The sequence below is a fragment of the Tursiops truncatus genome, chromosome 18 (genome assembly GCF_011762595.2).
Source record: "Tursiops truncatus isolate mTurTru1 chromosome 18, mTurTru1.mat.Y, whole genome shotgun sequence".
Taxonomy (NCBI): Eukaryota; Metazoa; Chordata; class Mammalia; order Artiodactyla; family Delphinidae; genus Tursiops; species Tursiops truncatus.
The window spans coordinates 1,123,088-1,151,015 of record NC_047051.1 but is presented as its reverse complement, the minus strand read 5'-3'; the positions used below and the strand labels follow the sequence as shown (position 1 = coordinate 1,151,015).

Below are 27,928 nucleotides of genomic sequence, written 5' to 3'. Positions count from 1 at the left end.
AGAGCAGAAGGCTTAGTGATTGGCCAGGACCTTGGCCTCTGCCTTGGGCGCATCCTGTGTCCTACGGGTGGCTGCGGACACCTGCGTGTGCTTTGACAGCCATGCGGTTTGGAGTTGTAGCTGAGGACGAGGGCTGTGTCCAGTTCGCAGTTGCCTTCCCGGAGCTCAGTGCCCAGAAGAGGGCACATGCTCAGTAAGTATTTGTTGAGTGTTCCAGTCAGAGAAAAAATGCAAATACAGGTTGCCTTTCTAGATCTTGGAAGGGAAAGCTGATTCTTCCATTGGAAATGCGTTACCTGTTAACAGCTAACGTTAGTTAAACTGATGCTTAATACAGTTTATGGAATAGCAGTATTATCCCCATGCAAGCCGTTTACTCTGCTTCAGTCCGCTCCTCTGATGTCTGCACTATTTACATTTGAGGAGTGGCTAGACAATGTTACACCACAGTGGCAATGCTTGAAATAATTACCCAAGGTTTGAAAGGCAGTTTTTCTTTTTAATTTGTGGATTTCTTTGTTGACGTATGCTAGATATACCACCACTAGGCTTACCTTTTTTTTTCCCCCAGAGGTTGAGCACAGAAGTAAAGTTCCCCAAATGGTATAGAACTACCCACAGCTATCAATTTCAATTTTGAATTTTTTATTTGGAATTTTGCTCAGCAGTGTTTTTCATGCACAACCTCTGTCAATATTTGGTACAGATTGAAAGTTCTCTCGGTTGACCTTCTGTCCAGATCAAACCAAGACTGATTGTAAGTAGGGACAAGAGCATATAAACGAGGCCGACTCTGCAGATCATCTTCCTTGAACGTTAACCATAAAATTAAGATACAGTGATTGATAGACCTTAATTACCACTGTTTCCTCTGAAAATTAGTGGAGCCCTTAGTGGAGCCCAGAGAGAAATGCACAGCCAGCATGCCCTTCACCTACAATTGTTTTAAGGATTTTAAAGAACTTTTAAGCCTAAAGAAAAGGGTAAAGGTTTAGCTCACGTTGCGGTCGTAGAAGAGGACTCCACTCCTGATTTCTGGGAATCGTAAGTCTGCAAGTGAAAAAAATTTCTAATTGTATAAACCTTGTAAGTGTGAGATTCTGGGGTGAGCTGAGCCTCCCAGAGGGAGGGCAGGTCCTAGGCAGCCATGTCCACTGGTGACCGTCGGCAACAGGCGGGGTTCAGGGACCCAGGCCACAAGGCGGGCTAGAGGGTGTGCTTCTAAAAACTCCTGCCGAGGAAGTGAAAACAATGTTTATAAAATGTTTACATGTCAAGTAAAATGTTTTTAATATACTTGCTCAAAATGGCTAATATAAAAAGTTTCTGCCCCTACTGAAAATACCTGAATAAACAAGAAGGTATATATTCTACTTTTTTAAAAAAAGGTGGTAAGTGTTGTCCTCGAGGCTCTGTGCCCTCCCAGCAGTCCTTGCAGTGCTATCACCCGTGGTTGCAAGGGGCCGGTGGCCGGGAGCCTCAACGAACTCTGGCGAAGCGGGTCACCTGTGGTGGCCCCAGCCTTGGGCCGCCCACACAGGGCTGCGACGTGGTTGGTTCCCGCCACCTTTCACCGCCCTGCGCTCCTGCCCAAGAGGAAGCCTGGGGGATGCAGGAGGTCAGGCTCACACGCAGTCCAGTCCAGTCCAGCGCTGGGTGCTCCGTCCGAGTTTCCTCGGGGCCTCGGGGTCCCCGGATTGGGGATGGGTGCTCAGGGCCGGGCCGGCTTGTCCAGGCTGGAGTTGGCGCCGTCTGCATCCTTGTCTGGCCCGGGCACGCAGGTGCAGCCCACGGGGATGGTGACGTACTCCTCGGTATAGACGGCGCGGCCGCCCGCGCAGGCCGGGGTCCGGCGCAGGACCACCGCGGGCACGAGCACTGGGGCGCTGCGCAGCCGCACATCCTCCTCCCCGCGCGGCCCGGTCAGGCAGCCCCGGCACAGGCAGTAGGCCTCGGGCAGGTACCTGGGGAAGCGGCCGGGGTCGTAGGAGATCCTGCAGGGAGAGGACGGGCCCTGAGGGCTTGGCTTCTGGGCCGGTGGGGCTGGGGTCACTGACTACGCGAGGGGCTGAAGGCGAGCAGCCCCTGGCCTTCACTGTATTAAAGTGAAGACGGTTGACGGCCGCCACGTTCCCTGAAAACGCTCAGACTCTGCACCAGTGCCCGCAGGACAGGTGTACACCACACAGCCCGCGTGCTCCATGAGATGCCCCCAGCCACCCTGCTCTGGGCCCTCACCACCCCACGGGCCCAGGCTGGGCCGACCCTGGCCTCCCCGCCACTGACAGAGCCTCAAGCAGAGGCGGCTGCCAGACACTACCTGTCCAGGAGACCCTGCATCCCACTGTCCATCAGGGTCCACGTGCCCTCCCTCCCACGTGTGGGAAAGGGGCCGAGTCACAGCAGGCGGTGGGGGGCGGGCAGGAAGGACTGGCTGCCCAGGACAGGTGGGAAGTGAAGGATGCCTTGAACTGGACCACTTCCGTGTTCCTCCAGGTCTCCCTGCTTTCTGGTCAGATGCCAAGACCCAAGTGTCGGCACCCAGGACGATCCTGTGGCTGCTGGCTGGACCCTGCCCTCGCCTCCCTGAAACCAGGAGGTCACTGATGGAACCCAGGGCTCCTCCCTAACGTCCCCTTGTCTGGGGACGCTTGCCCCACCTCATGGGATCGCCAAGACCCCAAACTCATTTCTGTTCATCTGCCTTCTTACTTTTGGAGCTGGGTCCTTGTGACGCTGAAGTCTGAGTCACAGCCGTGACCTGACCTCGCAAGGGACACGCATCCATACGTCCACAAGCACCACGCCCGGGAAGGCCCCTGAGCGCTGGCCCGAGGGGAGCCGAGGAAGGAAACGGGCCAAGCAAGACGTGCCCAAGCGTGCCCACCCCTGGGACCTGGGGCTCCGCGGGGAGGGCGTGGCCAGGCTTCCAGAAGCTTCTTGTCCGTCACACGCAACTTCTGTGGACTAGTGTCCCTCGGCCCTCACCGTGCAGGACTGCAGGGCACCAGCCAAGCTAAGAAGTTTCCAGATGAGAAGGACCTTCTGAGAACCAGTTAACGAAAGCGCAGAGGTGGGAAGGCACACAATGGGTGAACTGGGCAAACTGGGCCGGGAGGCAGAACCTGACCAGCTGTCAAGCGTGGGGGACTGGAGGCCGCGTCAACCGGGCCAGCTGCCCATGGCCTGTGGACAGCCTCAGGAACGGTATCTTCACGCTCGACACCAACTGCGTGCCACTTACACAGCAGCAAAGAACTAAGGCAGGGTCAGGCCTGGGCCCGAGCTGGGCCCGAGGGAGGGAGGAGGCCGGTGGGGAGGGGAGGGGCGGGCCTCAGGATGCGACCAGACGGAGGGTGGTGCTTAAACTCAGGGACCACACCGCCCTGCCCCTGAGCATCCCAGAGCCCAGAGGGACATTTCTGAGTCCTTGGCCACCATGTGGATGTGGGGATGAGGTCAGGGGAGAAGGGGTGACCAGGAGGATAGCAACGGGGGGGCAGGGAGGCCTGGCTCTGACTCCCTTCTCACTGCTGTGCAAGGAGGGGCCCTGGAAATCTGTGCGCCAGGAGGAGGGCAGCGGGGCCGGCCTCCGAAGGCACCTGCCTGCCCCCGGGACACGGAGACCCACAGCAACGCCGTCCGGCCCGCATTACCACAAGCAGGTGAAAATCTTTTATAAGCGTCTCATCGCTTTTCCCTCCGTGCTGCCTTTGGAAGAACTTTACTTTTCCAGCTTTTCCACCCCCATAATGCCTCATTCCCACCCCCTCCCGGGGCACAGGCCCCCCCACACCCCGTCGGGCAGGGGCGGTCATGTCAGGAAAGCCCCAGCTCCTCGGCTTCGCCTTCAGAGGCCTCCGCGACCTGCCCCTCGCCCACATACCTTCCCAGCCGTCCGCGTGCCCAACACCCGCCCCCAGAGCAGGACGCCTGGCAGGGGCCACAGCTAAGCTTTGGCTCAAGATGAACTCTCCCCCAGACCAATCTCAACTCAGCAAAGACTTGCCATGTTTTAAGGTCCAATGCAAGTCATTATCTTCATTATCTTCCAGAGTTTTCAGATTTCCTTCGTCAGATTTAACCTCTTCTTTCCCCATATTCTCATAACACCTTGGGCCTCTCAGACAAAACCGCACATTTTCCACGTCTTCCCCTGGGAGGGAAGGGTAAGGACTGTATCCGGACTCACTCTCATGCTCTAACAAGCCCACCACAGCGCCTGCATAGAGGAAGAGTTCAGTAGACGGTAAGAGGGTGGTGGTGAGTCTGGACTCCTCAGCTTCCTGTCCTCCAGACCCTTAGGTCAAGATTAGACCCTAACTTACATTGAAGGAAAAGGAATTTATAATGTCTGCAATCACATTCAACATTCATTCAACAAACACCTAAGGGCCAGTGGTGTTTCAGGCAGTAGGAATATAGATGAAATACTATAATAATCTACCATCCAAGCACTCACCCTCTCAGGGGATAAATATACAAAGAAACAAAGAGTTAAAGCAGGCCATCACAGCAGAGGAGGCTTCCTGGTAAAGTGGAACCTGGGTGGATTCATCCAGATGAAGAAGGAGAAAGGGCATTTAGGGCAGAGGTCAAAGCCTAGATGTGAGGGACCACGTCAGTTATAGGAGCCGCAGCACAGGAGAAGAACCAAGAGCTGGGGCTGGAGCCATCTGGGGGGGCCTCCAGGGGGGCCTCCAGTTCCTAACAGGAATTTGGATCTGACCCTGAAGGCAAGAGGAAGGATGTTAAAGAGAAGTGACCCCGTCAGACGGAATTTTAGGTCCCTCAGACTAGAGTGGAAGCCGGTCTGGAGCCCAAGAGAGATCTTGGCTGGAGACGGAGATTTTTAAATTATTAGATATGAATAGTAGTTAAGTGAGATCATTCACATAAGTGTATAGATACCAAATAAAAGAAACTCAACAGAGGTTTCATTCCAAGAGGGAAAAAAGAGGCAGGGGAACCTAAATATTAAAAGAGCCTTGAGAAATCATCAACAAAATGAAAAGGCAACCCACTGAATGGCAGAAAGTATTTGCAAAGCATATATCTGATAAGGGGTTAATATCCAAAATACAAAGAACTCATATAACTCAATACCAGAAGAACAATCTGATTAAAAAATGGGCTCAAGACCTGAATAGACATTTTTCCAAAGAAGGCATATAAATGTCCGATAGGCACATGAAAAGATGCTCAAACATCGCTCATTATTAGAGAAACGCAAATCAAAAGCACCTCACATCTGTCAGAATAGCTATTATCAAAAAGACAAGAGGACTTCCCTGGTGGCGCAGTGGTTAAGAATCCACCTGCCAATGCAGGGGACATGGGTTCGAGCCCTGGCCCGGGAAGATCCCACATGCCGCGGAGCAACAATGCCCATGGGCCACAACTACTGAGCCTGCGCTCTAAAGCCCATGAGCCACAACTACTGAAGCCCACACACCTGGAGCCCGTGCTCTGCAACGAGAGGCCTGTGTACCACAATGAAGAGTAGCCCCTGCTCGCTGCAACTAGAGAAAGTCCGTGCGCAGCAACGAAGACACAACACGCCCCCCCACCCACCCACCCAAAGACAAGAAATAAGTTGGTGAAGATGAGGAGAAAAAGGAAACTTGTGTACTGTTGGTGGGAACATAAGTTGGTGCAGACACTGGAAAATAATATGGAGAATCCTCAAAAAAATTAAGAATAGAATTACTAAATAATACAGCAGTTTCACTGCTGGGTATTTATCCAAGGCAACAAAAACACTAACTTGAAAAGACGTATGATCACTGCATTATTATCACAGCATTATTAGAACAGCCAAGACATGGAAACAACCTAAGTGTCCATTGAAAGATGAATGGATAAAGAAGATGTGGCACATATATACAATGGGATATTACTCAGCCATAAAAAGAAACGAAATTGAGTTATCTGTAGTGAGGTGGATGGACCTAGAGTCTGTCCTACAGAGTGAAGTCAGAAAGAGAAAAACAAATACCGTATGCTAATGCATATATATGGAATCTTGAAAAACAAAGAAGGTTCTGATGAACCTAGGGGCAGGACAGGAATAAAGACGCAGACATAGAGAATGGACTTGAGGACATGGGGAGGGGGAAGGGTACACTGGGACAAAGTGAGAGAGTGGCATGGACATATATACACTACCAAATGTAAAATAGCTAGTGGGAAGCAGCTGCATAGCACAGGGAGATCAGCTCGGTGCTTTGTGACCCCCTAGAGGGGTGGGATAGGGAGGGTGGGAGGGAGACACAAGAGGGAGGAGATATGGGGATATATGTATATGTATAGCTGATTCACTTTGTTCTACAGCAGAAACTAACACAGCATTGTGAAGCAATTATACTCCAATAAAGACGTTTAAAAAAACAATATAGCATATTCGAGAGTTGCTAAGAGAGTACATCTTAAAATTTCTCATCATGCACAAAAGATGTATAACTCTGTGGTGACGGACGTTAACTAGATTTACTGTGATCATTTTGCCATATATGCAGATATTGAGTCATTATATTGCACACCTGTAACTAATAACATGTCAACTGTATCTCAATTTAAAAAACGGAGCACCTTGAGCAGAGTGATAAAAGTACTGGGGCATCGCTGACCTGGTTTACACGAGCCGACCAGGTGCAGCTAGGAGTTGAGCCCCAATTCCCAAGTGTTTCCATTTGGATGAGAAACCATATGGTTGCTTAAAAAACATATCAAACCCTTAGGGACATTGGACAAAACAATGGGAAGTGTCACAGCCACGAGAGACAAAGGACTGAGGGACTGTCACAGGCTGAAGGGCCCTGAGCTGCAGAGGCTGGACCCTGGGGCAGGGAAGAGGCACGAGTAGGAACCCTCTGAAGGTCACAGTTCAGAATATGGCGCCATATCCACGCAGCGCCTCATCTTGGTAACTTCGCTGAGCTGTGATGCTGACATTTGGGCAGTCTGGGTAAAGGGTACAGGGATTTCCTTGTACTAATTTCACAAATTTTCCTGTTACGTTTAAATTTCAAAGCAAAGAATTAAGTAATAAAAGAAAAAACTTTGTTTTACAAATACGAGACAATCAAGAAAATCTAAACTGGACTATTTGAAGATATGAAGGAAGTATTCAATTTTAGGTGTGTTCAATGGTATTGTGGTTTTGTTTAACAAAGAGTCTTTACCTTCTAGAGAAACTACCAAACTTGTGTGTGTACACACACACACACACAGAGTGACCGTGTGCCTCTGAACCTGTCTCAGCAGGTCAGCAGTGAGCCTCGATTTTCAAGCTTCCGCCGCGCAGCCAGGGGTCGGACACACCCGCGCGTGGGACCCAGGGGAGGCCCAGGGGTGAGGTGAGGCCAGAGGGCTGGGCTCGCAGGTAGTGGGGGAGGGAGCCAGGGGAAGTGGCGCGCGCGCGTGTGTGTGTGTGTGTCTACACGCGTGTGTGCGGTGGGGCAGGGACTTGCGAAGGAATCTGCGACGTGGCAGGACCCCTGAGCCCAGAGCAGAGAGTCTGGAGTTACGGGTCCCGGAAGCCACAAGGGGCTGTGAGACGCAGACAGGTTCAGGCTGACAACAGGAAGCTCGTGCCGACGGCAGTGTAGACGGCTGTGTGGACGCAGCCATGGGACAGAATCGGGGGTGGGAGGGAGGCCCCAACCTGAGGGCGTAAAGATTCCTTTCAAACAACTGGGGTTTCTCTTTCTACACAGGTGACAGTCCCCGTGTCACGTGCTAGTTTTGTAGGTGGACCTGATGGCCGCCTGGATGTGGTGACGGGTCAGAAGCCTCATCCGACTAAAAATACCCCCCCGACTCCCGCCAGTTGGCCCGAGGGACTGAAGTTTCCACTGTCACAGGGACACCTCTGGCCAAGGCACTGTGACCATGGGACCCCTGCCCACCCCACCTGGGATGGGAACATGGATGGCTCAGCAGTCATGGCCGGCGTTTCTCTCCGGATAGAAATGTGCTCCCACGGGATGGGGTGCAACGCGTCCATCCCACCCGACACCCAGCACTGCAGGTGGGGGGCCGGCGGGGACCACGACGGGGCGTGGGGCTCAGGAGCAAAGTCCAGAAGCCTCGGGACATGGGACAGACGCAGGCCCGTCACCCCACCCCCCTGCCCTGAGATTCTGGGAAAATCCTCAGGAGTGCTTTCGGGGTAAAGAAAGCTGCCAGCAGGGATCCTTTGTCGCCCCGCAAGGACACGCGGTCGAATGGCCCCCAGCGCCCACTGCCTCAGCCTTCCCGCTTCTGCTGCCACCGTGCGCACGCACCCAGCCAGAGGGAACATGCAGGAGCGAGGCCAGGTCCCCTCTGCAGGGACCCCACGTGTGAAGCTTGGCCGCAGGGAGCGACAGCTGGCCCAGCTTAATCCAAGAACAAAGGACGTGAGGAGAAGGGATGGAAACCGAGCCCAGAGGAATGTGAGTGACGGCAGGGCCAGAAAAAGAGCCGCTCGGGCCCTGGACAGGGTAGGAAACAATTCGAGGCAGTTCCCCGAGGAGTGCAGCAGGTCACCAGCAGAGCCGCCACCGTGTTTATGCATAAACCCATCCTCCCTCTTTGCAAAACACAAATGAGTTTAATTTCAAACAGCAGAGGCTGTGTGATCACTTCTTTCACAGCAATCCCAAGACCCCAGGCCCCAAAGCCAGGAAGAAGTGGGGAAAGGCCCCTCCGCCCAGAAGCAACGGATGGAACCAAGTGGCCTCAACAGTCCGGGGTCCCCAGATCCCAAGGTCAAAACAGACTTTCTTAAAGGGGTGGCCTGGAGTCAGTGTCCTGAACCTACAATTTTGGTCCAACCTGGTTACCAACCAGTGACACTGGACGAGTCATCGCCCCTGCTGGTTCTCTGCAAAGTGTATGGGATGCATTTGATGGGCGGGCTGCTTCCTCCACCTTCTTGATGGCAGGACTAATAAAGTGATATTTTTATCAACATTTTCTGCTTAGAAGAGACGCCTGTAATCCCCTGAGTTTCTAAGATATCAGAGACTCTCCCCGAAGTAATTTATGAAGTCAGTGCAATTCTCGTAGATTTCTCTTAGGACTTGGCAGGCGGATCCTAAAACTGGTACAGAGAGAAAAGGGCCCAGAGCAGTCTAAACAGCTGCGAGGAAGAACAGGAAGGGCTTTGCTCTACCCGCCTTCAAGACGCTGGTAACGGGAGGACATCGGGCGGCCCTCGGGGAAGCTGAGGGGGACAGTGTCTTTTCCCAAGCGCTGTTTCTCCTGGACGTGGGCAATTAAGGCAGAAACAAGGTTTCCAAACTGTGGTTTTCAGAACCGTGTGGCATGGGGCCTGTTCAACCCCGGATTCCCACACTTCCCTCCACACTCAGGAGCTCAGCCCGCTGGCTGCCAAGTGACCGCCTGGCTCGTGTCTGGGAGCCCCAGACAGAAGCCCCCCAGCACCTCCGAGGGGGTGACTGCCCACAACCGGGGCACTTCCCCATCCCCCCAGCCCCCATCTCAGGACCCTCCCGCTGGACGCCCATGCCAAGGAGTCTAATTAGCCCACAAGGTCACTGCTGAGCCAGCATGGACAGCAGCGCTGCGACTGGCTTGCTCCCTGCTGGGATGCTGTCCCCTCCCCAGGGCTGTGGAGCTCAGGGGGGCGCAGGGCTGGGCCGGGCCAGGTCTAAAAGCCCCCTGGACAGTCCTGACCAGACCCGGGGGAGGCCACTGGGCCCGGGTCTGAGAGACCACAGGGCACTGAGGCAGGTCTGTGCCAACGGGTCTGACCACCTGGGGCGCAGGGACAGGAGACAGCAGCCCCCCGTGCGGCGCCGCCGGCCCTCCTGTTGCTCCGGTCGAGCCGGACGGGCTTTCACCACGGCTGCCAGTAAGCCCCGAACACGGCCCCACCCGACGAGAACCTGAGTGTGTGTCCCTGGGGAAGAGGACATGGGACCAGCTGGGAGGCAGAGGGACCTGACCGCATGGACCCTGAGGCCGTCCCCGCGGGCGCACCTGGCCCTATGCCGGCGAGGACGTCCAGGGGTCAGTGACCCTGGGCCGAGGCCACCGAGCTGCGATCCTCAGCCTGGCCTCGGACAGCCCTGACCCCAAGCCAGGGAGGCCGATGCAGACCCACCGGCTCCTCTGCCGCCAGGCTGGTCCCCGCGGAGCCTGGAAGGCCCGGCCCACCCCCCAAGGGTCAGCCCCGCACGAGGGGCCCGAGGCCCCCAGGGGCTCAGCCCTACCACCACGGGGCCATTGGAAAAGGGTGACCCGCTGATTCCATGCAAGACCTGACCACCTGGGAGCTCAGGGAAGAGCAGAGACACTTGGAAAGAATCTGGAAGACGATTCAGGACAAAAGCCCTGCTGAGGGACAGAGAAAGGGAGCCAGGGAACGAATGAGCCAGAGCTTCTCTAGGGCCCTTTTCTCCCTCAGGGCAGATGCCACACATTCCGGGCAGCTGGGAAGAATCTCTTCAGAGGAAAAACAGAGCTCCTGCCACGGCGGCCTGGACTCTCTGTCCAGGGAAGCCGCAGAATCTGGCGTTAGAGCCACGTCCGCTGCGTCCGTCCTTGGGGCGGGCGGGCCAAGCACCTCGTGCGCGGTGTGAGGAATAATCCACACGGAACACGAGCCCAGACGCTGCGCCTCATCCTGGGAGCATTTTGGAAGGTCATTTTCCCCTTGACCGCGGGAGCCAGGCACCCACTGCCCTCCTTCAAGCCTCGTGTGTCGTTTCCACAAGACCAAGGCCAAGAGCACGTGGCAGGCGTGCTCGCCACCCAATCCTTCCACCCGCGTGAAGGACACAGATGTTTTATTCAGGGGACGACGGGATGGAATATTCACTCATCTTACGTAGAACAAGACCCAGCAGTCAGAGAAGACAACCTTCAAAGCAAAACGAACGGCCTATTTTCAGGAGAGACCGTCACCCCACGACGGCGCTCCCGACAACGCTTCTATTTCTTACTCTGGAACGCTGGTGGCCGCAGCCCAGCCCGCTGTGTGCCGAGCAGCTCAGAGAAAAAGATCGTGCAGGACGTGGACCAATTAAAGTCACTTATGCATAAAAATATTTGGGGGGAGAAATACCACCATTTCCTACCAAGCTGCTTTAAATGATGAGTTTCTCCTTCTCTACCACGGAGTCTGACGATGTCCCCTCCCGAGCCCAATGTCCTGTGCTGTCACTGGAGCCCCACCCCCAATGGCAGTCGACTGCCTCCGTCCTTTCCTCCCTCCCTGCCCTTCTTAACAGAGAGGACACGACACCTGTACTGAGAAACCCGGGAAGGCAGAAAGGCTTTGCTTCTAAATCATTAGAATAACGAAGCCCGGCGCCAGGCGTCAGTGAACTTGCCAACGGAAAACAGACAGAAGCAAGGTCTCCCCAGGTTCAAAGATGACCGGGGCCGGCGGGCGGGTGGGTTGGCCGGTGCTGCCCCCTGCCGGCCACCTCCCTGGGAGCCGCGGCTCCTGTCTGTGGGGACCTGGGCTCTCGGTGCCGGGACACAGTCTGACCGTGCACCCGGGGGGAGGGGGCGCACGAGAGAAACAAGCGGGAACATTAGAAAGGGGGCGGACCTTCTCTAACATGATGCTTCTCACCTCTGTACTTTCTCTAATTAACATTCTTTTACAATTTGAAGGACAACATAATGAAGAAAAAGCGATGTCCACAGCACCGCCTCGCACAGTGGATTGGACAACTGGGCGACACTTGTTGGGGAAGGGGCGCGGAGGCGACGCTCGGGGGTGGCGTGGCGGACTCAGGGTCGGAGGAGGGGCGAGCAGAAGCGCCCTTCCTGTTTCAGCCCTCCTGAAACTAGCGTGGCTAGATATCCACCCACCGGCTCGTGGGAACGTGTAGGTCATCGCCGCGGGCATCTCGCTGGCCCGGCCAGAGACAGTGGTGACCTTCCCCCCGCCACGAGCTGGGAGCTGTCGCTGCTGCCGCCCTGCTCCCAGAGTCCCCTGCTGAGAGTCCCGGCCACAGAGCAGAGCCAACCTGGGTTCTCCGTGCGAAGATTCCACTTTCCTGACGCTTCCTAACACCTGGCCAGCGCCCCTGCTGGTACCCCCAGTGCAGGCTCACCCGTAAAGGGCCGATGTGCCCACAAGCGGGTGGCCCCCCTGCCCCTCCCGTTAGGTCCCTCGACCTCCCTGTCCTGTTTCTTTTTCTTTCCATTTATTCCCTTGCTGCTATTGTGACCCATGGAGTTGTCTATTGCAAAATAAACGTAGGTGTAGTTGCTTAAATTCCCAGGAGGAATTTATAAAGAAAAGTAGCAAAGCCTAAAAATAAATTGTTGTGCATTATTCACATCCTAGAGAAAAGCTACCTTTAGACTAAGACCCAAAATTGAGAAATGTAAACAAGTTACGTGGAGTGCTGGTGGGCGTGTATCTTCGGGGTGTCAATGTGTGTCTTTAAACTGTAATAAACCTCAGTACTCCTACAATATGTTTCTTACTGTGTCAATGTGACTTTAAAAAACTTACTGAGCAATCACATTGATTTTATTTTTGTCGTATTTGTTTCTAAAGCTTAAGAGAAACAAACACGATGACACAAAGTAAGTGAGAAAATATTTTTATATTCTGGAGGCTGAATGTTGCTTTTCTAACAGCCCATATGTGGGGAGCACAGCCAGGGGAACCAGAGCGGTCTGGACTTGGGTCCTGGCTCTCCCCACCCAGTTCCTTGTGTCCCCAGGCTGTGGCTCCCGGGGGCTCTGACCTCCGTGAAGGCAAGTAAGGCCTCTGCCGGGAGCCCACAACTGGCGAGAGCAAACAGTTCCCTTGGAGCCAAGACTCTTGGGAAATCGACGGCTGTCGTGACCCGCTGAAGCTCGGTTTCTTTAGTGTCTGCTCTTTCCTCGCGGTTGGTAAATTTCCCTTCTTTCCACTTTAAAGTTAAGATGTTTCGGCCCCTTTCTTGGAGCTTGGCCATGATGGTGGAGCAGGAAGACCCCCAAGCTCACCAAAATGACAAATATTTACAGAGCAACTACCAATAAAAAAAAGACCAGAAACTACCAGAAAAGATGTTCTACAACTAAAGATATAAAGAAGGAAGCACAATGAGATGGAGACGGGTAGTAGTGGCAGAGCGTATACATAGGAGCATGATACTGTGCATAGAAAATCCTAAAGACACTACCAGAAAACTACTAGACTCTTCAATGAATTTGGTAAAGTTCCAGGATACAAAATTAATACACAGAAATCTGTTGCATTCCTATATACTAACAATAAAATATCAGAAACAGAAATTAAGGAAACAATCCCATCTACCATTGCATCAAAAAGAATAAAATACCTAGGAATAAATCTACCTAAGGAGGCAAAAGACCTGTAGTCTGAAAACTATAAGATGCTGATGAAAGAAAGTGTAGTGACACAAACAGGTGGAGAGATATGTTCTTGGATTGGAAGAATCAATATTGTTCAAGTGACCATACTACCCAAAGCAATCTACAGATTCAACGGAATCCCTATCAAATTACCAATGGCATTTTTCATAGAACTAGAACAAAAAAATTTTAATTCATATGGAAACACAAAAGATCCTAAAGAGCCAAAGCAATCTTAAGAAAGAACAACAGAGCTGGAGGAATCAGGCGCCCTGACTTCAGACTATACTACAAAGCCACAGTAACCAAAGCAGTATGGTACTGGCAAAAAAACCCAGAAATATAGCTCAATGGAACAGGACAGAAAACCCAGAAATAAACCCACGCATCTATGGCCAATCTACCACAAAGGAGGCAAGAATGTACAATGGCGAAAAGACAGTCTCTTCAATAAGGGGTGCTGGGAAAACTGGACCGCTACATGTAAAAGGATGAAATTAGAACATTCTCTAACACCATACACAAAAATAAACTCAAAATGGATTAAAGACCCAAATGTAAGACTGGATACTATAAAACTTTTACAGGAAAACACAGGCAGAACACTCTTTGACATAAATCTCAGCAATGTCTTTTTGAATCCACCTCCTAGAGAAATGGAAATAAAAACAGAAATAAACAAATGGTACCTAATTAAACTTAAAAGCTTTGCACAGCAAAAGAAACCATAAACAAAATGAAAAGACAACCCACTGAATGGGAGAAAATATTTGCAAATGATGCAACCAACAAGGGATTAATCTCCAAAATATACAACACTGTAGCTCAATATCAAAAAAACCAAGGAATCCAATCAAAAAATGAGAAGACCTAAATAGACATTTCTCCAAAGAAGACATACAGGTGGCCAAAAAGCACATAAAAAGATGCTCAACATGACTAATTATTAGAGAAATGCAAATCAAAACTACAATGAGGTTTCACCTCACACCAGTCAGAATGGCCATCATCCAAAAGTCTACGAACAACAAATGCGGGACTTCCCTGGTGGTCCAGTGGTAAAGAATCTGTCCTGCAATGCAGGGAACATGGGTTCAATCCCTGGTCGGGGAACTAAGATCCCATATGCCATGGGGCAACTAAGCCCGTGCGCCACAACTACTGAGCATGCATGCCTCAACTCAAGAGCCCTCATGCCACAAACTACAGAGCCCACGTACTCTGGAACCTGCGCACCACAACTAGAGAAGAGAAAACTCACACACTACAACTAGAGAGACGGCTGTGCGCCACTAGAGAGTAGCTCACACACTGCGAGGAAAGATCACGCATGCCGCAACAAAGACCCGATGCAGCCAAAAATAAAAACTAATTTTTTAAAAAGAATTAAAAAAAAGAACTATAAATGCCAGAGTGTGTGTGGAGAAAAGGGAACGCTCCTACACCATTGGTGGGAATGTAAATTGGTGCAGCCACTATGGAAAACAGTATGGAGGTTCCTTAAAAAACTAAAAACAGAGCTACCATATGCTCCCACAATCCCACTCCTGGGCATATATCCAGAAGAAAACATAATTCAAAAAGATACATGCGAACTTACCTGGTGGCGCAGTGGTTAAGAATCCACCTGCCAATGCAGGGGACACGGGTTTGAGCCCTGGTCCGAGAAGATCCCACATGCTGCGGAGCAACTAAGCCTGTGCGCCACAACTACTGAGTCTGCACGCCTAGAGCCCGTGCTCTGCAACAAGAGAAGCCACCGCAATGAGAAGCCTGTGCACTGCAGTGAAGAGTAGCCCCGGCTCACCACAACTAGAGAAAGCCCGCACACAGCAATGAAGAGCCAATGCAGCCAAAAAATAAATAAATAAAATAAAATTTTTTTAAAAAGGTCTACAAACAATAAATGCTGGAGAGTGTATGGAGAAAAGGGAATGCTCCTACACCATTGGTGGGAATGTAAATTAGTGCAGCCACTATGGAAAACAGTATGGAGGTTCCTCAGAAAGCTAAAAATAGAGTTACCATATGATCCTGCAATCCCTCTCCTGGGCACATAACTGAAAAAGATGAAAACTCTAGGGACTTGCCTGGTGGCACAGTGGATAAGACTCCGCACTCTCAATGCAGGGGGCCCGGGTTTGATCCCTGGTCAGGGGACTAGATCCCACATGCATGCTACAACTGAGAGTTCACATGCCACAACTAAGGAGCCCTCCTGCCACAACTAAGGAGATCGCAAGCCACAACTAAGGAGCTGGTGAGCTGCAACTAAGGAGCCTGACTGCCGCAACTAAGACCAGGTGCAACCAAATAAATAAACATTTTTTTAAAAAGATGAGAACCCTAATTCTAAAAGATACATGCACCCCAGTGTTCACAGAAGCACTATTCTAAATACCCAAGACATGGAAGCAACACAGATGTCCATCAACAGATAAATGGATCAAGAAGGTGTGATATAGGGGCTTCCCTGGTGGCGCAGTGGTTGAGAGTCCGCCTGCCGATGCAGGGGACACGGGTTCGTGCCCGGGTCCGGGAAGATCCCACATGCCACAGAGCAGTTGGGCCCGTGAGCCATGGCCGCTGAGCCTGCGCGTCCGGAGCCTGTGCTCTGCAACGGGAGAGGCCACAACAGTGAGAGACCCGCGTACCACAAAAAAAAAAAAAAAAAGGTGTGATATATATACACAATAGAATATCAGCCATAAAAGAATGAAATAATGCCATTTGCAGCAACATGGATGGACCTAGAGATAATCATACTAAGTGAAGTCAGAAAGAGAAAGACAAATATCATACGATATCACTTATATGTGGAATCTAAAATATGGTAGAAATGAACTTATTTACAAAACAGAAACAGACTCACAGACATAGAAAACAAACTTGTGGTTACCAAAGGGGAAGGGGAGGAGGATTAATTAGGAGTTTGGGATTAGCAGATACAAACTACAATATATAAAATGGATAAACAAGGCCATACTGTATAGCACGGGGAACTATATTCAGTATCCTGTAATAAACCATGATGGAAAAGAATATGAAAAAGAATATATATACATATATGTGTGTATATACATAACTGAATCACTTTGCTCTACACCAGAAACTAACACAAAATTGTAAATAAGCTATGGTTCAATTTAAAAAAAAAATTTTTTTAAACCAGTTCTAAGAGGGAAGTTTACAGCGATACACACTCAGGAAAAAAGAAAAATCTCAGATAAATAACCTAACCTTACACCTAAAGGAACTAGAAAAAGAACAAACAAAACCCAAAGTTAGTAGAAGGAAAGATACCATAAAGATCAGAGCAGAAATAAATGAAATACAGACAAAACAAAACGAATAAGAAGATCAATGAAACTAAGTGCTGGTTCTTTGAAAAGATAAACAAAGTTGATAAACCTTTATCCAGACTCATCAAGAAAAAAGAGAGTGGGTCCAAATCAATAAAACCAAAAATGAGAAAGGAGAAGTTACAACTGATACCACAGAAATACAAAGGATCATAAGAGATTACTATAAACAACTGCATGCCAATAAAATGGACAACCTAGAAGAAATGTACAAATTCCTAGAAGTGTACAATCTCCCAAGACTGAACCAGGAAGAAATAGAAAATATGAACAAAGCAATTACCAGTAATCAAACTGAATCAGTAATTGGAAAAAAAAGAAAAAAACTCCCAACAAACAGAAGTCCAGAACCAGATGGCTTCATGGGTGAATTCTACTAAACATTTAGAGAAGAGTTGAAGAGTTGATTCCTATCCTTCTAAAACTATTCCAAAAAATCAGAGAGGAAAGAATGCATCTGAACTCATGCTATGATACCAAAACCAGACAAAGATATCAAACAAAATAGAAAACTACAGGCCAATATCACTGATGAACACAGATGCAAAAATCTCCAACAAGACATTAGCACATTGATTCCAACAATACATTAAAAGGACTATACACCATGATCAAGTGGGATTTATCCCAGGGATGCAAGGATTTTTCAACATCCATAAATCAATCATTGGGATACACCACACTAACAAATTGAAGAATAAAAACCATTACGATCATCTCAATAGATTCAGGAGAAGCTTTTGACAAAATTCAACATCCATTTCTGATAAAAACTCTCCAGTAGTGGGTATAGAGGAAACATACCTCAACATAACGAAGGCCATATATGATAAGCCCACAGCTAACATCACACTCAATGCTGAAAAGCTGAAAGCATTTACTCTAAGATCAGAAAGAAGACAAGGACGCCCACTCTCACCACTTTTATTCCACATAATATTGTAAGTCCTAGCCACAGCAATCAGACAAGAAATAAAAGGGATCCAAACTGGAAAAGAAGAAGTAAAACTTTCACTGTTTGTAGCTGACATGATGCTATACGTATAAAATCCTAAAGACACCACCAGAAAACCACTAGAGCTCATCAATGAATTCAGTAAAGTTGCAAGATACAAAATAAATACACAGAAATATATTGCATTTCTATACACTAACAATGAACTGGGAGAAATGGAAATTAAGGAAACAATCCCATTTACCATATCATCAAAAAGAATACTTAGGAATAAATCTAAGGAGGTAGAAGACCTGTACTCAGAGAACTATAAGACACTGATGAAAGAAACTGAAGATGACACAGATGGAAAGATACACCGTGTTAACTGACTAGAAGGATTTATACTGTCAAAATGACCATACTACCCAAGGCAATCTACAGATTCAAAGCAATCCTTATCAAAACACTGATGACATTTTTCACAGAACTGGAACAAATAATTTTAAAATTTGAATGGAAACACAGAAGACCCTGAATAGTCAAGCCAATCTTGAGAAAGAAGAACAGAGCTGGAAGAATCACACTCCCTGAGTTCAAACTATACTACAATGCTACAGTAATCAAAATAGTATGGTACTGCCACAAAAACAGACACACAGATCACTGGAACCGAATAGAGAGCCCAGAAATAAACACACACACTTATAGGCAATTAATCTATGACAAAGGAGGCAAGAATACATAGTGGAGAAATGACAGTCTCTTCAATAAGTGGTGTTTGGAAAACTGGACAGCTACATGTAAAAGAATGAAATTAGAACATTCTCTAACAACATATACAAAAGTAAACTCAAATGGATTAAAGACCTAAACGTAAGATCAGACACCATAAAAGTCCTAGAGGACGGCTTCCCTGGTGGCGCAGTGGTTGAGAGTCCGCCTGCTGATGCAGGGGACATGGGTTCGTGCCCCGGTCCGGGAAGATCCCACATGCCGCAGAGCGGCTGGGCCCGTGAGCCATGGCCACAGAGCCTGTGCTCCGCAATGGGAGAGGCCACAACAGTGAGAGGCCCGCATACAGCAAAAAAAAAAAAAAAAAAAGTCCTAGAGGAAAACATAACCAGAACACTCTGACATAACTTGTAGCAATATTGCTTTCAATCTGTTTCCTAAGGCAAAGGAAACAAAAGCAAAAATAAACAAATTTAAAAGCTTTTGCACAGCAAAGGAAACTACTGACAAAAGACAATCTACTGAATGGAAGAAAATATTTGCAAGTGTTATGACCAATAAGGGGTTACCATCCAAAATACATAAACAGCTCATACAACACAATATCAGAAAACAAACAAGAAAAAACAATTAAAAAATGGGCAGAAGACTTGAATAGACATTTTTCCAAAGAAGATATACAGATGACCAAAAGGCACATGAAAAGATGCTCAACAATGCTGATCAGAGAAATGCAAATCAGAACCACAATGAGATATCACCTCATACCTGTCAGAATGGCTATCATCAAAAAGAACACAAATAACAAATGTTGGCAGGGATGTGGAGAAAAGGGAACCTTTGTGCACTGTTGGGAATGTAAATTGGTGCAGCCACTGTGGAGAACAGTGTGAGGATTCCTCAAGAAAAAACAAAAATAGAACTACCATATGATCCAGCAATTCCACTCCTGGGTATGTATCCAAAAAAAAAAAAATGAAAACACTAATTCGAAAAGATACATGCACCCCAATGTTCACTGCAGCATTTTTTACACTAGCCAAGATATGGAAGCAATCTAAGTGTCCATCAACAGACAAATGGATAAAGAAGACGTACATACTAGCCATAGAATATTAGCCATAGAAAAAGAATGAAATCTTGCCACTTGCAGCATTGTGGATGGACCTGGAGGGTATTATGCTTAGTGAAATAATTCAGACAGAGAAAGACAAATACCATGTTGTCATTTGTATGTGGAATCCGAAAAAAGAATATAACAAAACAGAAACAGACTGACACAGAGAACAAACTAGTGGTTGGTTACCACTGGGGAGAGGGAAGGGGGAGGGGCAAATAGGGATTTGAAATTGTCGTAGTTAATACCTAACTGCATAAAAGCTGTACCAGTCACATCCCCAGTATAGGGAGAGCCTTCCCCTCACACCGTGCCAGCTCGCCTGGACGGGCACTCCCACCAAAACACCTCTCTCAGCACAGTGATTTTCTTTTTTTTAAGAAGAGTTGGCTTTGTTTTTTCTTTTTCCTTTTGGCTGCGTTGGGTCTCTGTTGCTGCGCAGGCTTTCTCTAGTTGCGGCGAGCGGGGGCTACTCTTCATTGCAGTGGCTTCTCCTGTTGCGGAGCACGGGCTCTAGGCGCGTGGGCTTTAGTAGTTGTGACACACGGGCTTAGTTGCTCCGCGGCATGTGGATCTTCCCGGATCAGGGCTTGAACCCCTGTGCCCTGCATTGGCAGGCAGATTCTTAACCACTGCGCCACCAGGGAAGCCCCTTTAATATTTATTTAGTTGGCTGCACGGGGTCTTAGTTCCAGCACTCAGATCTTCGTTGCGGCATGCAGGATCTAGTTCCCCAACCAGGGACCGAAGCCAGGCCTCCTGCATTAAGAGCGTGGAGTCTTAACCACTGGACCGCCAGGGAAGTCCCAGTACAGTTTTGTTTTTTGTTTTCGGTACGCGGGCCTCTCACTGTTGTGGCCTCTCCCGTTGCAGAGCACAGGCTCTGGATGCGCAGGCTCAGCGGCCATGGCTCACGGGCCCAGCCGCTCCGTGGCATGTGGGATCTTCCCGGACGGGGGCATGAACCCACGTCCCCTGCATCAGCAGGTGGACTCTCAACCACTGCGCCACCAGGGAAGCCCCCCAGTACAGTTTTAATACGCCTGAGGGCGAAGTCTATCCTCCTTTCAGAGTTGGGGTCATGTGACTTCCCTCCATGAGGACTGACCACGGCCTCTGTCTTCCTTTCATTGGGTCTTTTTTTTTTTTTTTTAACTTTTATTGGAGTACAGTTGCTTTACAATGTTGCTAGTTTCCACTGTATAGCAATGTGAATCAGCTATACATATATATATATCCCTTTTGGATTTCCTTCCCATTTAGGTCACCACAGAGCACCGAGTAGAGTTCCCTACACTATACAGTAGGTTCTCATTACTTATCTGTTTTATACATAGTATCTATAGTGTGTATATGTCAACCCCAATCTCCCAATTCATCCCACCCCCTCTTCCCCCCTTGGTATCCATACGCTTTGCTCGCTACATCCGTGTCTCTATTTCTGCTTTGTAAATAAGATCACCTATACCAATTCACTGGGTCGTTTTCTTGGTTTGTAGGAGCTCTTCATGAAACAAGCCCTTTGTCACATGGGTTGCAAGTTTAGCCTTGTATTTTTTTCCAATTTTGCCAAGAAGAAATGGCAGATAATTATGTAATTAAATTTATCAATCTCCTCTTTAATGACTTTGGGGGCCTGTGAGCTACAAAACAGGCCTTCTCCACTCAAGAGTATAAATATAATTGACTGCGTTTTTATGTGTGTTTGTGGTTTTACTTTTCACGTTTAAGTCTGAGTCATCGGGAACTTATTTCCATACACGAGTGAGATCCAATTGTATCCTTTCAGCTGCTTACCCAGTCCCAACGCTATTTATCAAATGATCCATCTCTCCCCTAAAGATACGGAAAGCCACCTTATACTCCAAATTTCTATTTTAAAGCCTAGCTTACCCAGCTGAAGTGATCCTTTCTGTGGCTTTCGGGTTTGACGTGCAGTCCATTTCCCTATCCATCTTTAAGAGTTCTCTGTTTGTAGCCTTAAATAGCACTTCTGAGTCTGAGCTGACACGGCACAGGTGAGGCCACTCTTCCGCCCGCGATCCCGCCCGGCAGTAACATCTAAGCACACCGCTTAGAAGAGGCTCTGGGGTGCCACGTGTATTGCTTTATCTAATCTTCCCAGAAACTCGGGAGGTGGGGAGGTGATCCGAGGTCAAGGCGCAGGTCGGGGTCTGCCGGCAGCACCAGGCAGGGCCGGCTTCAGCGGCCAGCCACCTGCAGTCCCGGCCCGTGCCCATCCTGGAAACCATCCTTCCCGCAGAGCGTGGAGCCACTGGCCCTCCCCGTGCTGAGGGGCAACCTCACGAGGCTCGAAATGTCTGAAAAACGACGCAGGCGTAGCTCCTGGCCCAGGCCCGCGAGGGGCAAAGGCTCCCCAAGCAGAACCACGCGATGCTGGGTTCCTTCCTGACAGCTACCTGCCCAGGCCGCGCCCTGCTCCCTCCACTCTGGGGTCTTTCCTGGGGAGACACAGGCGTCAGTGCCAGCAACGTGCAAGGGCAGCTCAACTCCACCACGGGGAGCTCTCGGGCTGACAACTCCTGGTCTGCGCTCCAGCCCCGACCTCTCGCGAGACCACACCTCTGCCCGCGTGCTCTCAGGGACCGAACTCAGCAGCCCAGCACTAAATTCGTTTCCTCCAGGGAGCCTGCTTCCTCGTCCTGTTGCTAAAATGCGTCCACAACCCAAGCCAGACGCGTGGCAGACGCGCCCAACAGGAGGTCCTGAGTTAACAGTTTCCCTGCTGCCTCGTGGTCCTCGTGGTCCACGGGCCAAGGCCTGGCCTGGGAGGAGAGTGTAGTCTGTTTTTCCACGATGCCACCTCGCACATCAAGGGTGTGACATGAGGCTAGAAAGAGAGGGGCGGGACAATAACCCACCCTTTGGGGCCCTGGGATTGGTGGGGAGAAAGAGGAAAAGGCGGAGACGAAGCACCAGCGTGAATGGCTGGCAGGTGTGTCCCGAGGGCACCAGCCGCTGGTGGGAAGAGCCAGCACGCGGGGCGGAGGGGGCTGGGCGCCATGGCAGGCGGGGGAGGTCTTCGCACGTCCCCGCACAGCACACCGTGGGGACTGGGACGCTGTGGGCCCCTCCGTCCCACACGGAACCATCCTCCACTAAATCCTGTCCCTTTTCCTTTAAGCAGTGCCATTCAAATTGGTCCTGGTCTCACCTCCTCCACCATCCTAGCTGCGTGTGTCCAGTATTCCCCCCTCAGGGACAGCTTCTCGAAACACGAGTGGCTGTATGGCTTCCTCGAACGAAAAAACACCCTCAAGGATAAATGTCAACCTTGCACCACTGCTAAGGGCAAACCCAGGCCTGCGCTCCCCGTCCCCCGCTCCCCCCCCGCCCCCCGCCCCGGCCTGAGCTCCTCCCTCCCTTTCCTCCGGGTCACCCCGTCCCTTTCCCGAGGCTGTGGCAGCGAAGGATCCCACCTTCTCCAGCCTGAGAGCCCCTCGGGACGGTGACACTCCGCAGCGACAGCAGGGAAAGAAGCGGACGGCCATACGTGCGCTGAAGACACTCTGACCACACTGTGCCCTGTCTGCACGCCGCTGCTTTCCTGCGAGATAACCTCTCCCCCGAGCGACCCCGGAATGACGCCCGTCCTCCAGCGTGCTCGATGCCCCTCCGTCCTCCCCCCGCTTAAACCACCGCACACTTAACTCCTCATGTCCAATCACGTCCCGCCTCGTCTGCTCCCAATGACCGCCACCCCCCCTCCTGTCGACCACAGGCTTGACGAGCTCGGAGGGTCGAAGGCCAGCAGCACCTGGACTAGCACAGGCGCCCGAGAAACGTCCGCAAGACCCCACGTCAGACCCCGCACAAGCCTCCTGCGCAGAGTCCTCTAACAATCAACGAAGGCTCCCCGGGCTCGGCCGCGTAGACCCCTCTTAACCACGTACCTGACAAGGTACAGGTGCTCAAGAAACTGGGGCGTCGGAAAGACCGGAAAGGTGAACGGAGAACGCGGGTCCCTCGGAGGGAGCTGCCCGGCCTCTGCGGGAAGGAGCCGCTGCAGGTCCGGCGCCCCCCGCGCCCCCCGGCGCGCCCGCTCACCTGTAGGCCCAGGGAGACACGCTGCGCAGGTTGGTGGGCGGCCGGAAGCGGCGGTCGGCGGGCCTGCCCCCGGCCGGGCAGCTGGCGTTGCGCGCCTGCTCGCGCGGGCCCAGCTGCAGCGTGTGGTGGAAGGCGCCGAGCACGCCGGCCGCCAGTCGCCCGTACAGCTGCTCCAGAAGCTCCTCGGGCCGGTCCGCGCAGCCCCGCGCCCGCGCCGGCCGCCGGCCCGCCCTCGGGGCGCCCTCCGCCCGGCCCGGCGACAGCGCCAGCAGGACGCCGGCCACCAGCGCCCAGACCTGCGGGACAGGCCGCGCTCAGCGCCGCGCGGAGGAGGGGCCCGCGCCCCGCCCCGCGCCCCCGCCCCCGGGGCCCCGCCCCGCGCCCCCCGCCCCGCGCCCCCGCCCGGAGGATGGGTGCTGACCACGCCGGCCCCCGCGCGCCCTCCCCGCCCGCGCGCCGCCCGCGGGCACCCCGGGGCCCTCCCCCGAGGCGGCCCGCTCGCCCCCCGCCGCCGCCGCCCCGAGCAGGGGTCCGCGTGGGCCGCGGGTGCGCGGTGCGCGTGTGCGTGTGCCGGCCGGGCTGCTGCGCCGCGGGCTGCGAGTGCCTATGACGGCGCCCGGGCCCCTCGGCGGCCCCCGCGTGTCCTGGGCGCGCGGGCCCCACGAGGCGGCCCGGGACGGAGGGCGGCGGCGCCCGGGGACCGAGACGCGGCCGCTGCGCCGCGCACTCACCGGCGGCCCCAGCATCGCCCCGAAGTGGCTCCGGTGGTCGCGGAGGCGCGGACACGTCCCGAACGGAGCCGCGCGGCGCTGAGCGGAAGGAGGCGCCTCGGCTGGAAGGGAAGTCGGCCGGGTCCGGCCGCCGCGAAGAGCCTCCCGGACGAAGGCGCCGCGGGAGCGGGACGGGCACCTGGAGAGGCGCGCGCGGGGCCTGGAAGCAGCTTCTTCGCCACGACTTCCTCTGAGGGACTGGAGATGGAGAGCGTTCCGAACGGGGGGCGGGGGCGCTTCTCCTTCCCCCAGACACCAGGAAGCGGTCCTTATCTGCCCCACTAGCACCTCCGAAATCCAAGCACCAAACATTCTACCCAGCTTGCACTTTTATGGCCGGAACTGGGCATCCTTGGGCGCTACAGGGTCAGGAACTCCTGCTTCGTGATGCCGGGACTGTAAGCGCGCGCAGTCATGTAAAATAAGCCTAATACTTTGTAAATAAAGAAAATATACTTACACGAGGGAATTCTATTTCAAGAACCAAAGCAAACGTGCTCGTTCGTTCATTCTGTAAATGAATGCTTAATGCTTTTTAGGTGGTGGGCTAGTGAATACGCTCATTTTACGGCAGTCATACTTGGCCAATGAAAACAAATGATTGATAACAGCTGAAAGGTTTTCGAAGGTATAGAAAATACATAATTGTTCTCTAAATGCTTTCCAGCTTTGGTATTTGACTGCCTTGTAAATCACTGGTTAAACTACATTTCAGTTATGCTGTGTAGAAAAACAACACTTGTATGCCTTGAATATTCTATAACTGAAGAGTTTAGGGATTGTTCTATTGACTGCTCAAAATCCCACAGAAATCTCCAATTTAAGCCATTTAAGCTATTTACAGCTTGGTGAGTAAACGTTTGTTTTGAGGTTACAAAACTTTTTTTCTGATTAGTAGAGAAATTGTGTTCTTTCTGGTAAAATGGGAATAAACATATCAGTACACGAACACATACTGTTTTTTTTTAAATGTGGTAGAAGTGTGGGAATCCTTTAGGAGACGGCAGTTTCATCCTTTGAAAGGTAAGGCAATACAGCGCCACACCGCTCATTCTATATATTATTCAACAAAATATCTTCCATTGTCTGATAACATGGCAACTTCTCTCTCCTCCCCTGTTACTTGGAAACGAAGGTATTTACTTTCCAACACTTTTCATTTTATGAAAGATCATAAACTACTGAAGATGCTTGCCCACTTGATACAACATAAAATGCATTTCTGTGATGCTAAGCAGAGTTGAGAAATTGTCTTCTCAACAGGTGCAAAATGTCTGCAGTCAATTGCCCTCAAACCTGAACATATTTATGAACGTGTGAAATAAACATGCTCTTAGTTCGGTCCAACATTAAGACGAGTGAGAAAAAGGCGACAAAACACTCAAAGGCAGCCTCGTCACGTTCCCTTGGAAGCTAACTCCTCTACAGTGTTCTCCGCAACGAGAGCCGTTCCTCTCTCAGCCCCTGGATCACTCAGTCCCCCAGTGCCAGACCGGCTGTAGCTCCCTGGCATGGGAGCCGGGGTAGGGGTGGCTACGTCCACTTACCTTCCTGGGTTACTGACGGATCCAAACCTCCTTCCCTCCTCCGAAGGTCAGGTCTCCCCACCAAGAGTTCTTTCTGTCGTCTTCGCGGGCAGCACCTGGAGGTCCCACCACGCCTGCACCTCATTCCCGCACCTTTAACACCTGTGGAGGAGCCACCCAAGACCTGGCCTCTAACTGGCTACCCCAGCTCCACCTGCTTTCCCCCAGCACGTCTCGACTCTGGAAGCCTGTGCTCCCCCACCGCAACCCCTGCGCTCATTACCGGGAGCGGCTCCCCGTCCGTCCGAGTGTGTGAGTGGCCCCCGACACCAGCACCTTCTCTCCGCACCTGTCCTGTAGCTGGCTGTCTGACCTCGTCTGCTGCCCCTGCCTTTTCACCAGCCACCCCACGCAAGTCCTAGTCTCCCTTCTCGGCTGGGGCAGAGTTGGTGGTTCGACGCGATCACCACGCCCCTGCAAATACCCTGGTCCCTTGTTCCTTTTTCGCTCTGTGACATCTGCCTGGAACAACCCCACTCTGTTCCGTTCATACAGCTGGGCGTGCGCCGCATCTCAGATGGCCATTCCACACGCGGGCCTGTCACACTTTCCGAGTTATATACTTCTCCCGAGATGACTAACTTCCGTCTCCCTCCTCGGATCTCTCCTCCCCACCTCTCGCCTGGGCTCCGAACGCACGTCTGTCGCTTAGCCCTGCCGCTCGCGGCCCTCCTGACGCACAGCACACGGTCTGCTCGCTGCTTTCCCGGGGCCCTAGTGTGGCAGCACTGGCTGCCCTGACGCGACCACCTCAGAGAAAGGCAACCCCGGCCGTTCAGCGCCTCCGCCACAAACGCTGCCATCGTGTTCTCCTCTTGCTCACAACCCGCACACAGGCCACCGGTAACTCTCCCGAGCTCTCCCTCCCAAGCTCTCCCTCCCAAACGCGTGCTGGGCCGCACCGACCCTCACAGCCCCCAGGCGCCCCTCTCCCACGCAGGCCGCCCGCCCCAACCAACCCCCTCAGGGCGGCGGGCTCGCTGCTCCCGAGGTTAGACCACGTCACGTCACGCGCCCTCCCCCAGCGAAACCTGCCAAGGGCGCCTTCGCTGTTACAGAGTGAAGCCTCAGGCGCCGCTGGGCTCCACGAGGCCCGGCCCTGCCCCGGGGTCCCGGGCCCTTCAAGCTCCCCACCGGCGCGCAACACCCCCGAAGCGCGTCTGCCTGCTGCTGACACAAATGCCCCTGGAGGGCTTCCCCAGCTCGCCCCCTCCACCACCGTCACGCTCCGTGGCACTCCTCCACTTCACTCTCTTCACCGCCCTTAACAACACCCAAAGCCCATCGAAAAAACACACTTGTTGTCCGCGTCCCCCGCCAGCATTTACGCTCCTTGAGGGCAGGGCCCTGCTGTCTCCGTCACGACCGTAGCCTCACGCTCTCGCACACTAGCCGTTTAGTGTATTTGGTGAACGCCTGCCCCATCAGATCATAACTTCTTCTGCGAGCAGGGAATGTGCTCTGCTTTTGGCGTTTCCTCTCCCGCACCCAACACAAGTGTGCATGCCGTGGAAACAGCGTAAAGTGAGGTGGAGGGTCCACTCTCTCGTGAGGTGTGACAGACCGGCCGCGTCTGCCCTGACTGCCCACCACCACACTCCTCTGGACGATGCCCGCCAGCCAGACATACCGTAAGAAGGATGCACGCAGTCCTGGCTTCGACCCCGCATTTCACCGGGAAGCACAACTCGAGGCTGCCGCGCTGGGGGCTGAAGGGGCCACGGGCTGCTGCTCTCTCACTACTTTACTGCCCCCAAACAGCTGCTTTACTAGCGCTGGAATCCCCACAACGCAACACTTCCAAAGCAACTTACCTGAATACAGACTCATCAAGGGCGTGTCCCAGCACAGCTGTCAAGCTGCAAACCATGAAATCACTAGAGTGTTTCCATTACTCACACGTTGTCTCAATGAAATTACAGAAGACAGCAGCACACACGGTAGTAATCAGTGAGTAATAATACTTACGTGTGTGGAGGTCCTAGGGAGTGCTACAAGATCTATTTCTTACTGTG

General features: G+C 51.9%; 1 protein-coding gene and 1 long non-coding RNA gene across 3 annotated transcripts; one reads left to right on the top strand and one right to left on the bottom strand.

Annotated features, from left to right (window-relative positions):
* Positions 1-490: 490 nt before the first annotated feature.
* Positions 491-27,860, bottom strand: IL17D (interleukin 17D). The gene is made up of 3 exons (XM_019936923.3): positions 24,289-27,860; positions 23,558-23,853; positions 491-1,994 (listed from the first exon to the last, which is right to left on the bottom strand). Exons 1-3 carry the CDS (start codon positions 24,637-24,639, stop codon positions 1,712-1,714), a joined length of 930 nt encoding a protein of 309 aa, XP_019792482.1. The 5' UTR covers positions 24,640-27,860; the 3' UTR covers positions 491-1,711.
* On the top strand, positions 3,347-12,631 carry LOC141276998 (uncharacterized). Of its 2 annotated transcripts, none has more exons than XR_012327499.1 (3): positions 3,347-3,665; positions 7,267-7,358; positions 7,719-12,631. It is a non-coding gene; the product is annotated as an uncharacterized lncRNA (long non-coding RNA). The 2 variants fall into 2 exon arrangements; XR_012327500.1 differs by having other exon boundaries at positions 7,264-7,358.
* Positions 27,861-27,928: the final 68 nt, after the last annotated feature.